The sequence below is a fragment of the Alligator mississippiensis genome, chromosome 2 (assembly GCF_030867095.1).
Source record: "Alligator mississippiensis isolate rAllMis1 chromosome 2, rAllMis1, whole genome shotgun sequence".
NCBI classification, from domain to species: Eukaryota; Metazoa; Chordata; order Crocodylia; family Alligatoridae; genus Alligator; species Alligator mississippiensis.
The window spans coordinates 92,270,972-92,289,306 of NC_081825.1; the positions used below are offsets into that span (position 1 = coordinate 92,270,972).

General features: G+C 42.1%; 1 protein-coding gene across 7 annotated transcripts in view; it reads right to left on the minus strand.

Annotated features, from left to right (window-relative positions):
• The window catches only part of GRIA2 (glutamate ionotropic receptor AMPA type subunit 2), a 148,023-nt gene that overhangs the window by 63,534 nt on the left and 66,154 nt on the right, over window positions 1-18,335 (minus strand). For all 7 annotated transcript variants that reach the window (XM_019481455.2, XM_006270894.3, XM_019481453.2 and 4 more), the window contains exons 4-5: window positions 12,075-12,271; window positions 1,214-1,267 (exon numbers count right to left, since the gene is read on the minus strand). In XM_019481455.2, coding sequence (XP_019337000.1) covers window positions 1,214-1,267; window positions 12,075-12,271 — 251 coding nt within the window. The remainder of the gene's footprint in view (window positions 1-1,213; window positions 1,268-12,074; window positions 12,272-18,335) is intronic.

Genomic DNA, 18,335 nt, shown 5'->3' on the forward strand with positions numbered 1-18,335 from the left:
TTGCAAGCAATGGGTGCTGGTGTTTGTTCCCTGCTCTGCTCTGGCTAATGAGTAACGGGATCCATAGGTAATTGGACCATTGTCTCCCTAGTCATTGGGCACTGCATGGAGTCAGGGTCTAACAGTATGAATCCTATAGGAGGTAGGTCAGGAATAGGAAATGAGCCTGACTTCACAGAACCCTTATAGGATCATAGGGAACAGAATGTAAGTTAGACCGCACTACAGCTCTGCTGTAACTTACCTTATTTCTAAACAGCCGCCAAAAAATCAGGAAACAATATTGATCCAGTCTTTCCTGCCCACATGCAGGGGGGCTGGACTTGATGATCTGTAAGGTCCCTTCCAGCCCCTAACAACTATGAAAATGATTTAAAGCCACCCCATCCCAAAGTTCTGTTTTGGCCCCATGCCAAGGAGTGAAGTAACTGCCTTTAGATTTACTTTCAAACCCTTTCTTCAAAGCCCTTGAACCCATTAATCAGTTGGTGTAAATCAGGAAAGCATTACAGGCTTAAGATTTATGTACCCCAGTGAGAATCTGGCCATTCGTCTTAAGAAATGAACAATAACAGTTATAATATTAATAACCTTGAAGTGGTTTCCAGGGTTTGCTGAACTCTGCCTCTTAGCAACACAAATAATTAGTGTCTGGCTGCCCATGTTCAAGAAAGATTCATTCAAACTGGAGCAGGCGCAGAGAATGACTACAAGCATGATGAGAAGAATGGACAACCTGTTCCCATCCTTGCTAGAAGAAAATAAAAGAGCTTGTCTTGGTTCATCTACTACAGCGAAGGCAGAGAAGGAGCATGATTGTTTTCTATACATGTGAAGAAGGATAAGCATTCATGGACAGGAGCTTGCTTCAGCAGATGTTCAGAAAACAATCATGCTCCCTCTGCCTTCACTGTAGTAGATGAGACAAGCCAAGCTCCTCTTGTAAGGTAGGTTGTCCATTCTCATCATGATAGCTATGTAGAAGTATATAAATATATACTTTGTTTAGTCTATAAGGTGCAAACCTACCCCATCATCTACTTAACTTCAGACTAACATGGCTTACTACATCTCTGTTTTCTATACATACTTTGGGAGATAAAGGAGAGGGTGAAGAGCTATTTAAGCTTATAGAAAATGATGACACAAGAACAATGTTATATAAATTGGTCACAGATAAATTGAGGAATTTAATGATACGAAAATCACTTACCAGATTCGCAATGATGTAATGGTAACCTTTTACGTGCTTACCAATTGTAATAACCTACAAAAGAGAAGAGACAGCTCATGGTTAATTGGAAACATACAAATACTACATGAGTTTACACTCAAAACTAATACATACAATCAGATTTAAATTCTATCCATGAAGTTTTATTCATCCATATTGAGGCTGTTTGGAGTATGGGCTTCCATTTCCTACAAATGTCCTGATCCTTAGCTGGTATAAATTAGCTCCACCAAAGATAGCATTCCAAGATAAGCCAAGGTACATGGTACTTTAAAGGATTAGACTATCCTTCTAGGCTCCCGGTCAAGGGTCAGTCTACACCAGAAGCAGGCATAATCTGGCCCATGGGCTGGATCAGGCCTATGATGGACTCCATTTCCCAGCAGTCCCTGCCCATGTCACTCCAGCTGGTTTCCATGGAGACCACCTGATTGACAGGGCCATAACAGGGTCTCCATGGAGACCAGCCCAAGGGGTGCTTGCAGGGCTCATGGCTGGGCAGGGAGCTGCTCCAGGGCTGGGGCTGGGATCTTGCAGTGATGACAGCATGGGCCAGAGCCAAGGCAGAGTTGCGATCAGCTGCCTGCATGCCCTGGGCACTCAGGCACTGGATCACAGCTCTGCCCCATCTCTGGCCCACACTGTCACTGCTGCAAAATCCCAGCCCTGGAGCAGCTCCTCACCCAGCCTTGACCCCTGCCAGTGCTGCTTGGGCTGGTCTCCATGAAGGCCCTGGCCCCACACTGTCATGGCCCCTTTGATCCTGGGGTCTCCATGGAAACTGTCCGGAACACCACAGGCAGGTGCTCCTGGGAAATGGAGCCCAGTCACTGGCCAGATCCACCATTTTGCCCACCCCTGGTCTATACCCTGCACTGTTTTAATAGTATCCCCCCCAACAGATGCCATGCTTTGAAACCATCTGTCCCATGTTCTTTCCTGGCTTCCTCCTCAATTCATTGCTTTTCAATACTAATAATGAATATGTGCCACCCTCCCCCAAAGCTCTGTCCTGAGCTGGTTCAGATGTCCTGGACAGCTGAATGGTGTGGAAAGGGAAAGCAGAGCAAAAGTTCTGCCCATCTTCTGTTATTCTGCCCACCTCTTAACTACCTACTCTGCAGAGAAACTGGCTTTTTATGCATCTACTCCTTCACCCTGCCTCACACATCACTGAACCAAAGGCAAAGAATCTGCTCCTTTGCCTGACTCCAGTGGTTTAATAATCCTGAATTAACCTTAATCAGCTAGTCATCCGGAGACGTAAATTCTCATATTTTCTATAGATGCACAGTCATTACTGCAATCCATTGTATAAGCACACATTGTACTGACAAAAGGACACAAAGTAGAACATGGAATTGGTAATACCATTCTCTGTTCAAAAATTGTGCTGTATGCGGTGTTGAAGAAATATTCACAATTAATGTCCCAAAATTACAGACCATACAGTCAGATCTCTTCTTCTGAGAAAAAGAACAAATAGTTTCACAGACCCACCTTGACTTTTAATCTAGTAAGATAAAATGTAGGTTTCTAATATTTAGAATGGCTGGAGCCCTCCTGTCTTTTTATGAATTTGAAGGACATTTAGACTAAAACCACTTTCCTTGGCAATCACTCAAATGCTTAATACTTGAGATCATCTGAAATGTTTTTGCTACCAGTTTCATGATTTGAAGCAATATGGCTGAAAGCAAAATATTCAAAATGCAGCCTTCAGATCTAGAATTCAGTTTCCTTACTAGCTTGACACAGCCTCAATCTCTTCGCAACCAGAACGTAGTAATTATAGGCTTATATCTTCCCAGATCTTTTTTGTGATTATGCATGCACATACACGTGTGGGTGAGCATTAATATAAGAAATGCTTTTGTCGACAATGACCTGTATGAATACTGTAACACTTTAAAAAAATCTCCACATATGCTAGGAATCCTTGTCTTAGACACTTTTATAAATATAATAAAATAAATGTCTATGTTATTCTTTTGAATATTATATTTTAAATAAAGAAAAATCCCTTGCTCATAACATACTTAAACAGGTAAATATAAAATGTTATGTTTTCTTGAACTTGATAATGATAAATACTTAAGAAAGTATTGCTTCATAAAATATGATACTCAAAAATGAAAGTACCAATTGCAACTTTATGTATTGCATATAGTGTCAGACTTTTGTTTGTTAGAAATATTGGCTTCATTTATCTATTCAATATTCTATGAAAAATACATTATTTTCACATTTTAGCATGTGTAATTTAAATGATTAGTGCTTAATTGTCAATATATTTATATTTGTTCATAGTGCTTTTAGATTGTACAGATTAATGTACCATACAAATAATATTTTTTTCTTTAAATAATTGAATTGTGAACTTCCTGGAATAGCAGATAACAAATTAAAGTTTGGAAATTGATAATAATCAAAATTGTATATAAAAATTATAGGGGAAAAAAAACAACACAGGAAAAATGATACTGCCCAAAGCTGTCATATCTGTTCCAAATGAGAAACAAATTTTCATAGAATAAGAGATTTAGAAAGGACTTTCAGATCATCTGGTCAAATCCCCTGCACATGCAGGATTCAGTATTTCTGATCCTTAATTACAGAACATTCTTAAACCTAAACTATAGAACATGAAGTAGATTTATATGAATAGGACTTTTTGTTTGTTTTGGAGGCAATTTTTTGAAAGATTTCTTTTCTAAATCTAAGGATTCATGAATAGCTAATTAAATTAAACCAGAAAATCCCGTGGCTTTTGGATACTGTATATTCGTGGTATTTATATATTTTGCTTGATTTGTTTTCCACTGTAGCTGTCATGATATCTGCATCACTGCAAGTAATGAAGTCACTTCATGTAATGCCTTATCAGTCTGCAGCTGTGACTTCAATGGGCATAGTCAGGGGTTTCAAATTAGATGTGGCCTATAATCGGGATATATCCTTGAGAACTATTCTGGAGCCAAGGACTATTCACAGAAATAACTGGTGCATTTGGATGGAAATATTTGCCCGATCAGAGCCTTCAAAGTGATATTAACATGTTCTAGCACACTGGTTTTTACTGAAGTCATCTGATCAGTAAAGGCACCCAAACCCTCCTGTTGAAACTGGTAGCCCTCCTCTCCATTCCTGCTTCTGGCAGGTATGTATGTGGGATGATTCGATTTTGCCACAGGACGAAACAGAATTTCAAACTGTATTCATGTTACTAGTCATAGATTTTAAGACTAAAAATTAATTTATAAAACAAGTGGTAGGGCTGGAGTATTGTTGTAGCCATGACAGTCCTGAAGAAAGTGTTTGTGCACAAACGCTTGTTCAGTGTTTATCTCTGTATAAAGTCATATAATTTAATTCAGTTGGTCCTGTTTTGAGCCCTATACATGAACACTTAATTACACTGAGACAGCTACTTGTCTTAGACTATTTAAAATTATTTAAAACCCATTTCTTATTAAATATTTTATGCAATGAAATAGTAACTGGTAATAATAAATGATAGGTGCATTTCTTCTGTAATTGCTGCTCTAAGGAAATTCTATAAGGAATTTCATTTAGACTGAATGTATTAGTTATTCTATATTACCATATTTACCTAGATCCAAAATTACTTTGAATTTAAAATGACTCCCACAATAATTAGATTCTAAACATGGAAAAATACAAGATTATTATAATTTACCATGTCTCGAATCTAATTCATAGACGTGTGTGTCAGAAGGGACCTCAGTAGATTGAGTCCAACTCCCTTCCCTGGGTAGAAAAGAGCACCGGGGTCAGATGACCCCATCCAGGTGCATGTCTAGCCTCCTCTTAAAGACCCCCAAGATAGGGGAGAGCACCACCTCCCTTGGAAGCCCATTCCAGATTCTGGCAACCCTTATTGTTCTAAAGAAGTTCTTCCAACCTAAATCTGCTCTCTGTCAGTTTGTGGCTATTGTTCCTAGCTACCCCAAGGGGTGACCTGGTGAACAGAGCATCTTCTATTCCTTGTTGGTCCCACCCTTATGAATTTGTAGGCAGCCACAAGATCACCTCTCAGCCTTCTCTTGTGGACACTGAAGAGATCCAGGTCTCTCAATTATTACAATAAATTATGGAAGGCTCATTTATATGCATTGCTTCCACCACTGCAGTGAGAAAGCAGCAGCAGCAGCAGCAGCAGCAGCAAGTGCATAAGCAATAGGAGAGGGGCAAGCAGTTGGGGTACAAATGGCACAGGGAACAGGCAGCCTCACCCCTATCCCCTGCCTCCCCTGTACCCTGCCTCCACATGCCTGTGCCCTCCATCACCTGCCACTGCATCAATTACTTCCTCATTCTTGCCTCCTGGCCAGTAGACCCCCCCACCTATCCCCAACCCCTTGGCACCCGTGTCCCCGATGCTTCCCCCGCCACTTGCCACCATGCCTGCTCCTCTTTCTGCTGCTGTCCCCAGCTGATCTAGGTGCAGGAACAGCCCTAGAGCTGCTCCTAACCCACTTCTGCCCCATGGAGAATGGAGCAGCTGTGCAAGGAGCTAAGCTCAGCCAGGGACCATGGGGGCAGTATACAGGCTTCTCCTTTCAGGTCCTGCTCATTGCCCATCTCCCCTTCCCCTCAACTCCATCTCTCCTGCTGGCTTAGACCAGATGCTGGAAGGAGGAACTGGTGTGCTGCCACAGCTGCTCCTTACAGTGCAGAGCAGGAGCAGGTCAAAAGTGGCTCTGGGGCTCCTCACATGCTGGTATCAGCTGGGAATCAGACTGCTCCAGCTGGGAGCAGTGGGGAGCAGCTGTGCAAGGAGCCTAGCTGTGCTAAGGACAGCAGCAGCATCATGCAGATTCCACTTTCCAGAGTCTGGTCCCTGCCCCTGTTTCCCTCTGTGGCAAGAAAGCAGGCAGGGAGGAAGGAACATGCATGCCACTGCTGTTATTCCCAGCCAAGACAGGCTCCCTGCACAGTCATTCCTCATAGGTCCCAGGTGGAGTGATCTGACTATCAGTTGACAAATACAGGGAGCACCCCAGAACTGCTCCTGCCCTGAGCTGCAAGGAGCAGCTGTGGCAGCACCCAGATACCACCTTCCAGCCTGCTCCCAGCAAAGGGCTTGGAGAAGAGAGGAGCTGGGCAGGGAAGGGAACCTGTATGCCACTACAGCTGCCCCTAGCCAAGTCAGGCTTGCTGCACCGCTGCTCCCTACAACCACTCCCCACAGCTCCCAGCTGGCTCAAGTAAAGATGGAAAATGCTCATCAGTTATTGGGATTGAAGAAAACTATAATTGCAAATCTATTCATTCATTATTCGCAAATCTGGTAATGAATTTACATAAAAAAAACCACACAAAAAGTAATGGGAAAGAGGATTTTTTTTCAATAATCAAAGTTTGCATTTGATACATCATTGTATATCAGAGGCTCATCCAGCCTTCTGACCATTATCTAGTGCTGTTGAGGAAGTAGTCATTTTAAGAAGGGGAGAGGTGTAGTAGGACATTAGCTTGCCAGTCTAGTTGAATGGACTTAAACTAGGTTTGAAGGTAGCTATTTACAAAAGCATGCAGGTGGGTAAAAAGATTACCTGGTAGAATGGCTGGAATCTCAGGGAGAGAAGGGAAATTGCAATAAGATTAAAGGAGAGAGAAAAGAGAGAGGGGCAACCTATCAAACTTCTTAGATGGCTATGCAAGGAGTATGGGAAAAATAAAAGAATGGGACCAAAATGTTGGTCTAAGAAGACTCTCATTCATTTGGCACACAAGAGGAGAGGAAACAAGGACAGAGTTGTTGCACTGTATATCAAAAATGTATGTCCTTGCTCTAAAGTCCAAAAAGAAGTGAGGGGAAGATTTGTTCAATGTTTCTGGGTAAATACAAAAGCAGAAAAGAATAGTGGCCATCTCAGATGGGTGTCTATAATCAGGAGAAAGCAGCAGATGGAGTCTTCTTTGAGAGAAGCCTCCAAATCTGGTGGAAATGGGGGCTTGAATGTATTGGTTCACTATTGGAAAAGGAGGACATTGACAGTACAACTGTGTGAAATGTGTTGAGGACATTTTGTTTCAAAAGGTGGAGGGAAGTACTAGGGAAGCAGCTATTTTAGATTTCTGACTAATACGGATGATCTGGTTGAAAATCTGAAAGTGGAAAGTAATTGGGTGTGAATGATCATGAAATGAAAGAGTTCACTATTTCAAGGAAAGGAAGGAGTAAGAGCAGCAGAATAAAAATAGCAGACTTCAGAAAAGAAAACTTCAGCAAACTCAGGGACGCAGTTGGCTACATCTCTCTGTGACAAATAATCTTATAGAAGAGTGCAGAACTTACAGAACTGACAGTTACTGAAAGAGTCACTGTCAAAGGTATTAAATCAAACAATTCAGATTGTAAAATAAAGATAAGAAGCATGTTAGAGCTATGAAGAGATGAACCTTTATCTTGGAATAGGTTGTTCATCTTTTCATACCTTTAGTGAAGTTAAGAAGAGATGAACAATGAAGGAGGACTTACCATGTGTTAGCTGCTTCACTAAAATTTACAGTGATATAGAAGCAGATACACAAAACACTTATTATGGAGCAGCTGATACTTTGTAAGTCCCCTTTGTCTGTAGTCTAAGGTACAAGTGATGTCTGAAATGAGCTGAATAACGGAAAAGTGATAACACAGAAAGTGAAAACATGGACACCCAACACGGGGGAATATAAAATAATAGCACAAGCATGAAAGGATAAAATCAGAAAGACAAAACTGAAAACCAAGCTAGAATTCCTGAGTTTGAAAGCAAAGAGAATAAAAAGAAATTATAAAATATTATGGTTAATAAATCAAAAAAATGGTTAATTGCAATCAGATATTTAGCGTATTTAATTTTACCAAGGGCCTAACATCTCAGGTCATAGTAGGATTTTACAGGCTAAAATATATTTAGTGAACTTATATGTATTCAAGTCAGCAGGCTCTGATTAAAATCACCCTAGAGTACTTAAGGAAACAATCTTGGAACCACTAGCAGTTATCTTCAAGAAATTATGGAGGATAAGTGACATCCCAGGGGCCTGAAGAAATGAAAATATAGTACATAAAAGGAGGACCCAGGGGGTTATATACAAGTAAACCTTAATTCTGAAACCTGAAAAGATGCTAGAAAAAAATTATTAAACAAACCATTTCTAAGCATCTAAAGGGTAATAAAGTGATAGCCAGCCAATATGGACTTATCAAGAACAAATGATAGAAACTTCTTTATGGGATGATTCTAATATGGACTAGTAGAAAAGGGGAAAACATTAAATATGATACATCTTGACTATAGTAAGCCTTGACATTGTCACATAGGACAATGTATTTTTCTCATATGTAAACCAGAAAATAGATGGTCTAGACCAGGGGTTGCCAACTAGGGGTACTTGGAAAGGTCCTAGGAGGGAGCACCACCACCCACCAACCCACACCACCGCCTCCCAGGAGCAGGGCTGGGGGGAGCGGGGCGAAGGCAGCAGCGCCCCTTTGTGGGCTGCACAGGCGCCACCCAGTTGGCCAGAGTGGGGGGCGGGGGGAGCTTGCACATGGCGGCCACTACCACCTTCCACTGCGTTGCCACCGCCACCCATCAATGCCACCGGGTGCCATTTTCCCCATGGCCAGTTGCATGTGCTGCTCCATGGGCTGCTAATAGGCATTGCCCAATTGGCCAGGTGCGAGGCCTGTCAGCAGCCTGCAGAGCTGTGCATGTGACCAGCTGTGGGAAAGTGGAGAGCAGTGGTGGAAGCATGGGGCAGTGGATGGTAGCAGTGGCCATTGGGTGCAAGTCCCTCTGCACCCTGCCCAACATCTGGACACTGCCACCTGAAGGGGTACACTACTTTAAAATGGTTGAAAACCCCTGGTCTAGACTATCACAAGATGGATGCAAGATACTTTGATCTACTTGAAAATCATTTGAAAAACTGCACTCAGACAGTTATCAGTGGTTCATTGTCAAAATAAGAGGGCATTTCAATGAGGGTCTTCCCGATGTATGTGCTTGGGTATGATTCTGTTCATTAACAATTAGGAATGGTAAGTAAACTTATAAAGATGGAACGCAACATGATTCTAGAACAGGCCCAACTACTTTGGAGGATGAGATCAAAATAAAAAAAATCTTGATAAGTTGAAGAAATGAAATTCTACAAGATGGAATTGAATGGAGGCAAGTACAGAGGCAAACCACTATGGAAAGGAAAAACAAAACACTCCAAATGATAAAACACTGGTAAGGTAGCAACACAGCAGACAAGGACTGGGGGTGGGGGTGGGGAACACAAACTAATCATGAGTCAGTGTGCTGTCCTTCCAAAAAAATATGGAAAATCTAATGCTGGAGTATATAAACAGTGATGTACATAAAACATGGGAGGTAATTATGTTATTCTGCTTGTGGTAAGCCCTAAACTCTAGAGAAGTATGTCTAGTTTTTGAAAAACATATTAAGGAACAAAGAAAAATTGGAGAGAACCTAAGTAGGGAAGCAACCAGAATCCTAAGAGGTATAAATAGAATAAGAAATTTGATGAGAGGAATTCTATTACCCTTCGTGCATCTTATCCAGCTGTGTAAGTGGTATTTTTGGCACTTACACAGTTTGCTATTTTAACACACCTGCGGTATGGACTCATAAGCATACATGTATACAACGAACTTGTGTAGTAGGTTATATACTGGCCAGGGAAATACATACATGCATGCCAGTGGGTAAGTCCTGGGAAAAAAAATAGGAAGAAAGGACTAACCCCAACAACTAAGTGGTGTGGGCACTTACCCAGGAAACAAGCAATCCATGTTCTAGGGCCCCTTCACCCAGAGAGAGACTGAACCTTCATTTTTCTACTTCCCATTACTGTATTCTAGCCACCACAAATTAGGCATTCCCCCTCACCAAAGCTCTTTTTGAAACTGAGCCATTGCACCTCACATTTAATAGTTATTGGATTAAGTGGATAGAGAGCAGTAAAAAAATTGCCCCATTGGAAGCAAGGGTAGAACCCAGATCCCTCCCCCACATTTTTTAAGAGCAATAACCATTTCAGTCACACAGGATGCAAACAGATGTTGATTTGTACCACAGTAAAAGTGTTTATGGCTGTATAAACCTGAGCAAACAGATGTCTTGGCTCTTTCTTGCTGCACTAATGCTTACATTTTGTGACAGACATGAGCCTAGTCCTAACTTGTGTCACTTTTTTTGCTGCAGATGTTTGTTCATTTGTGATGGGACAGCGAGGGCAGACTGGCTACCTGCACTCTCTAGCCACCCCAGGCAAAAGCTTCCATGGTTTCAAGAGGCCTATCCTGTGAGACAATGGCCACAGGTGCCTCACCTCAATATGGAGTACATGTCTTCCAGCAGGGCTGTGTTCCCACAGGATCAGGCCCCTGAAGCCCCAGGAGGGGCAGGAGCCCAATCCTGCAGAACAATAGTCCCAGCAATAGCTGTAGACATGGCAGATCAGCCGTGCCATGACACACTGTGGCACAGTTGATCATGCTGCAAAGACAATGTCTGTTTCCAGCCACACATTCTAGCTTCTGCTCTTCCTCCTGACTTTATATATCTCCTCCCTTGGCTGCGAGTTGAGCCAGCTTCAGAAAGTGCTGTCAAAGGGTCTGCATAATGCCTAACCTGCAGCCTGGTGGTTAAAGAACTATATTAAGAAGTTTTAGAATTCAGGTTAAAATCCCTACAGGACAGGGGAGCCCTAGAATCTGGGTGCCCAAGTTACTCAGATACAGGTTTCCCTCACTTCATGCAGGTCCTGTATGTGCAAATTCGCTCTTATGCAATGATCTTTTTTATACCAAAAATTCGTTATACGTGAGGTAAATTCACTCATGCAATCGATGTAGTGGAAGCCCGCAGAGGCTGCTTTGTGCAGTGCATTGTGGGAGTGACACTCACCAAAATATAGTCTCCTATGTGGATCTGTGCTCCTCGCTCATTTGCAACGTGTTTCTGTAGTTGCCTTACCCATTATGATAATGCCCTGTGCTTGTGTGTTGTTGGTGAGTACCAAAATTATCTTGTAGAAGTGGTAGAAATAGATCTGGGGTTCAGTACACTTGAAGTCTTGGAAAGTATCCCTATTTGTTACATTGTAAAGTGCGTTCCCTTTATGCGAATTCAAGGTAAATGCCATTTTCCAGGAACACATGTACAGCATAAAGCGAGGGAGACCTGTATTGGGGCTAAAGCATACAAGAGCCTTCCTCTTCTCTTCCCCAGTCACTAGTCAAAGTTTCTTGTTCAGCTAAAGCGTTGCTACTTCTGTACATGTAGCTGCCCAACCAGAACATATGTTAACACTTACACACTCATACTGCATGGGTAATAGAGATTAAGAGAATCACAAACTGTACCTCAGTGCCCAGCTGGAAAGCTTCTGTTTCAGTGCACAGCATGGACTAGAATTCTACCCAGCAAGGCTCACACTATGTCAAAATTGATATATGAAACATGATAGATCACTTATTCTCTTCCATGTCTAGAGAAGCCATGGAATCTCCTTCACTGGAGGTCTTTAAAAATAGGTTAGAAAAACTTTAGTCTACATATGCTCATCCTGCATCAGTACAGGGAATGAACCAAATGATGTCTTTAGGTCCCTTCCAGTACTATATATTTTAGAACAAATGTTTTATTACTAAATGATGTAAAGGATAAGGTAGAGGATCACCAAAATAGGTTCATCATACAAAAATAAAAACTGCTAGTAAAATAGAACCATATGAGCAGTCTATTCTACTTATGCAGCTTAGCCATCTTCCGTATCTGTTGACATTGAAAACTCAAGAATAACAAACCTGATCAACTATGTCATTGACTTTATCCCTCTCACAGTCCAGAATCACTCGTCTTTCCTTTTTCACCTCCAGATCTTGAAACAGGGAACGGTAAGTCTCATCTTTTCTGTCATTGTTAATATTTCCTACATTGATAGCAGTTACTTGCCATTTCTTTTCAGCTGCAGAATCCAGTACAGCTTGCAGGGTTGATAAGCCTAGCAAGGCAAAAGAAGAGGAATGATAAAGTGGCAAAAATAACACAGGCACATGAAATGTGACCTACAAGGCAATTTATTTTAAACTCTTCATGACAATATGTTTGGCTATCAAACAGCTGTAGGATAGAACTCCCTAAGATGATGATGATGAACACAAGTCTCATTTTGCATTCCTGGCACATGCAAAACTTCTGTTTAAGTAACTGCAGTGAATATAGAATTGGGGCCTATAATGACAATCTTTTGTTTTTGCTTCAATTTGATTCAGGAAGAGATTATATCACCCTTCAATAAAAGCTTTCAATGGATTTTTGAGGTACCTACTTTGAAAAAGAGGCCGTTTAAGAGAAAATGATCTAATTACAGTAACAGAATTAGTTGTTTATTACCAAATGCTATTGAGCTGTTTATGTCCCTGGTACTTGAGTAGCAATGTATTTAAAACTTGATCCAGTCCTGATGAAGTCAATAGCAAAATTCCCATGTACTAATTGATCCTCGATTTCTTTTGACTCCAACGGTATCTTGTTACAGAAGGTGTTTCTTCCTAAACCTAAATATCCTTAACATCCATACATGCAACCATAACAGCAGTCTGTTGCCATTTTATTCTTTTGGGAGGACATGGAGAAATGAATGCCTGTACAACTGTAGTAGCTCATAATACAATGCAAGTCCAGTGGAAGTTTTACTGGGCTTCTTTCCCCATTCAGGAAGTAAATGTGAACAGAATATGGAAACATGATTCAGTGCCAGGAGTATATCTGCCCTATAAAAAAATATGTCTTCAACAATTTCCAGCAATTTCCAACAATGAGAGTTATCATGTCTAAATTCTGTCCAGAGAATCCTAAGAAAAAGATTAAAAAGAGAATGTAATATTCCAAGATATTTGTCCACACAATCACTGATAACTCTACATCATTCATCTCACTTGAAACTGTAAAATATAACTAGTCATTTCTGATTTGTGTCAATAAATTGAGCTTTACATTTTCGTTAAGAAAAATATCTCTCTCAAATAAAGGAAGCTTCATGCATAATTTAAATTACAGGAGCTATGTGCATAATTTTATAAGAAACACACTAAGAATGAAACTTGAATTATAATTTGTAAATGGATAATTAAACTGAGACTAGTATGCACTTAGCAATTTAATCTTATCTGTAAAAATGGTAATGTTATGTAATTTTATAAAAGACTGGTAACCACAATATAAGGACATGGCAGATTTCACAAACCTATACAATTCTGTCAAACAGTTGTATGCAGTCTACATGTGATCACCTGTATTTTGATGGATGTTAGATTTTTTAAAAATAGAAAAAACTAAATTCCAGTTGATAATCTAAATTTATGACATGTTTCGGTACAAGGATGAAAAAGAGTGTTACCAAAGAAAAAGGTAGTTCCTATAAGCAAAAACGATTCAGAAAGTCAGAATGTGCTATGAGCAGTAGCAGGTTAACAGTTAATAACCTCTCTAACATGTACTGTTCGGACCTGCTGCTAGAGAGCTGGTGAGCAGGGTTTGATTAGGAGCTGCAAAATTGTTCCATGCCTGCCCTGCTTTCTGGTTCTCTAGCCACAGTATAGGCCCAGAGGGATGAAGGAAGGAGCTACCCCCCAACCCCCCATGCTGCTTTGATTGCTTCCTCATCTCCAATTTCCCCTCCACCCCCTGGAATCACTCCCCAATCGCCCCCCTGCCCCAATCACCCCATTCCCCGCAAATCAATCTTCCACTCCCCCAAGGTTACTCCTTGTACCCCATCATTGCACCCTCCACCCCAGAATCACTGCCCTGCTTCCAGATCAGCCAGAGAGCAGTAGTGGTAGCAGTGGCTGGGGTTTCTCTCCTTGTCTGCTTTTTAGCTTCCTGCAACCTGTGCCATGCCCATACACTAGGATCCAATCCACACTGAGCCCTGCAGTTGCTTTGCAGCTCCTTTCCTCCTGCCTCTCTCTTCCCACCTCCCCACTTTCAGCCACAGGACATGGAATGGCCTGGATCCAGGCACATAGGGTGATATGGGCTGCAGGGAGCCTGGGAGCAATTAGGGAGGGGGAAAGCAACTGCTGCCGCTACTTTCAGGCTGATCATGGCAGTGATCAAGGAGGGAAGAAGGGGGGTTTGATCATCAGAGGTGTGGTGTAGAGGTGGTAGAGGACAGTGGGGGAAGAAAGGGGCAGCTCCTAGCCTAGATGTTCCCCTCTGCCTCTGCCCCTCCCTCTTTCCCACTCCACTTCTGCTCTCCCATATCCTGTACCCCTGGCTTACCTTCCCTCCCTCCCCTCCCCAGCTGTCCACAGCTGTCAGTTCAGGGCCATAAAGTGCTAGATGATAGATTGTCATCTATGATGGCCACCCTAACTCCAGGAGGCACTTTTTCCAGGTAGACTTTCTGGTTTTCTGCTATTCTGTCCTCTATTGATACAAAATCCGATGCTGTGATGTCCTCTATTTTTCTCTTCAAGAGAAAAATAGGACATAAAGGCATCTGGTTTTGTATCAATAGAGGATAGAGGACAACTGGACCATCCTCTATGATGGCCACTCTACCTGGGGTACTAGAAGACCACAAATTCATGGTTTTATTTCAGGTGAAGAGCCAGAAGTTAACTTAACTCAAAATGCATAGGACAACTGAAAAAAATCCTCACACAAAGTGGTACAGCTTTCAGATACCTAGCAGGCACTTAGCTTTTGTTAATGATCCTGAATGTGAGATCGTTCAAGTTTTAGGTGTTCTTAACCTGGTCTAACAGTAATGTGTAATTGTACCCTGGTGCTAGGAGTGGACCTTTGTAGCTCAGAAAATACATGCAACAGTAGTTGTAGTGCACCAGAAGATTCCAAACTAAAGCTATTTAAGAGGAAAAGGAAAGAGCTTTGAAGAGAAAGACTTAATGGAGACAATTTCATAAAATGTCTGGTTGGCATTTTCCTTCAGAATTAGTAATTTGGCTGCAAATTGAATCCTCTACCACTGTCACCCTCCCCTCCACAATTAATCATAAACCTAGATGCCACCCGCTGTGTATAGAGACAATGCAAATAAGGCTATAGAAATACAAAAAGTCTGAAGCCCACATTATAATAAATCTGAGAACAAGTGCTGGACTAAGCAGTGGGCTGATTCTGCAAGGGCTGAACATCCTCACCTCTGAGTGACCGGGATGAGACATATGAATGGTCAGCACCTTGCAAGATCAGTACACTAAGGCACAGGAGCTGTAGTAGTAAAATGACTCTTCTGGAGTAATTCATCATACATTTATGGCTATTAGCTTTAACTGTTTCCATTTTATTACTGTTCTCTCCCAAGAGAATAAGTCTCTCTCATGCACTCTCTCTCCTCTCTCTCTTCCTCCAAAGAAAAGTTTAAAACAACATGCTGAATCATATATTCTTCTTTACATACATTTCACTGCTGTTGGTTAAGTGTTGAGATAAAGGTGTTTTGAGCTGCAAAATGGAAGCTACTTATATAGGGTGCAATTGTATTACCTTATTACCTATCTATACAACCAGCAGACATGCCACACTAGCTCTGCAAGGACTGAATCTGGAACTAGAAGCAGTGCAGCTGCATTTCTCTGCAGAGTATGTTAGCTCAGGCACAGCACCCCACGAACACTGTTCTGCTTTTTCCAGTTCCAGAGGTGGTGCACTCAGAGCAATCTTGGATATTTCTACCTTGCAGTGTACAGCCATATCCTTATTGACACTGCACAGTACTCAGCTGCAGGAAGCCAACATGGGTTCTCCAGGATTAAAGTATTACTCAGTGTGAGTGAGGATTGCAGATTCATGTCCCTAGAGATTTAAAAATGTTGCCTATCAACTTCACCAATTGGGTGCCTCACAAAAATTAAAGCAAACAAAACTGGCAAAACCAAAGCTACAAGATACAACTCTTTCACTTTATTATGTGTTTTCAGGTTCACTGCAGCTGACAGGAAGATGTATTGTAGACACAGATGATTTGAAGAATTTGTCTAAATAAGAATCAAATGCAGGGTAATGGCACATACAGCACAATGCTAGCTGATTGATGGAACATCAAATAAGCAACTTCCTAGTTGCCCTCTCTAAAAGACAAAGAGTGTCTGATTCTTATGTGAACTCAAAGAGGACCTGGAAGAGAACCAAGCCCAGGATTCAGCATACTGGGTAACATCAAGTCTTCTTTAGGGGTTATGTGGATTATCTAATATCGAGGCTTAAAACAACAAAGGAAACCTAGTCGGAACAGGTCTCTTTTGATTTTTGTGATTATATAAAGCATCCAGACAATGGAATGTAGTAACAGCTAAAGACAAATGAAGACAAAGCTCACTGTATTTCATCATGAAACCTAGTTTAACATGGCAAAATATAACCCACTGTTAAAACTTCATGACATCTTGCTAAATTTACCCTACATTTATTTAAAGGTAGCCAACATTTTTTACCAATAACTATGCTGAAAAGCCATGTGCAATTGTTTTGAAAGAAATTGAATTAGTTTAGATGGCAAGATAAATTATTTTGAAAATGATTAATAAGAAAAAAAATAATTAGAAACTGGGGTTCTTTTAAGCTCTGGAGCCCTTTTAAGCCCTTTAAGCCCTGGTGCCAGTGATCAGGGAGCCAGTGAACAGGGGCTGCAAACAGAATAAGCAGTTTGCAGGCAGTTCACAGGCTGGTTCAGTTCATGCCCCACCCCATTTTTTTGAGGGGGAAACCTTTCAGCTTAGCATAAGGAAACAGGAAGAAAAGGAGCCCCTTGTGGCCAATGAGCAATAAACAGGTCAGCTTCCAGATGAGTTTGCTAGGGAAGGAGTGCTTAGAAGAAGAGCAGTATGAGACAGAAGGCAAATTAAGAAACCCAGGGAAATGACTGGAGGACGTTGCAAATGTCAGAGCCACTGCCTCTTCTTGCCCCTGCGATGTTTCTGTCCAGGCAAGACTTCTGACCATTGGCACTTCCACCCAGGTCCAGGTGTGGTGCTGTGGGGACTGCAGCTTGCAGGTTCCTTCCAGTAATGGTGAGGTCAGGGAATGCCTGTGGTGTGAGCAGTGCATCCTTGTGGTGTCTCTCAGGGAACAGGCAGGAAAACTACAGGAGGAGGTGGTGAGGCTCTGAAGCATTCTCCAGCATGAGGAGCTCATTGATTCAATGCTGGAGGAGACCTCCAGGACTGTGGAGGAAGAAATGCCTGATGCAGTGCTAGAAAAGAGAGAGGACATGGACACCCAAGGGGGTGAAAGCTGCCAGCTTGTCAGTTCTGGCAGCAAGCAGAGATCTTCACCTTCACCTGTAGTTGTTCATCTGGAGAACACATATGCAGCCCTAGCAGCAGAAAGGGAGGAGCATGGTCCATTGGTGGAGGATGAAAGGACAGGTCTCACCAAGGTGGGAAGGATTGAGATGACGGCCACCAAGAAGAAACAATAGGTGGTGGTGGTGATTGGAGACTACCTTCTGTGCGGGACAGAGAAAACCATCTTCTGACCTGATGTGTTGTCTCAAGAAATCTGCTACTTGCCCAGAGCCCAGATCCAAGATGTCACAGAGGGACTACCGAGGCTCATCTGGCCCTCATGCTGCTCATCCATGATACTGCCAGGAGAGACCCTGAGCATATCAAAAGTGATTATAGGACTCTGGGTGCAAGGGTGAAGGAGTTTGAGGCTCAGATTGTGTTCTTACCAATCCTTCTGGTCAAGGGAAAGGGCCTGGGCAAGAGCAGGTGCATCTGGCAGATCAGCACCTGGCTGCACAGGTGGTGTCACCAGCAGAGCTTTGTTTTCTTCAACCATGGGATGTTCTTCCAAGAAGAAGGAAAGATGGAAAGAGATGGGATCCATCTGACAAAGACAGGGCAGAGTGTCTTCACAGACATGCTTACTAACCTAACAAGGAGGGCTTTAAATTAGGTTCACTGGGGGATGGACACCAAAGCCGTGGGGAAGTGTGTGACTAGGAGGAAGAGCAAGCAGGAGGGGGCAACAGGGGAGGTGTTCTCATACTTCCTGACAAATCAGGGCAATCCCCTAGTTACCTCAAGTGC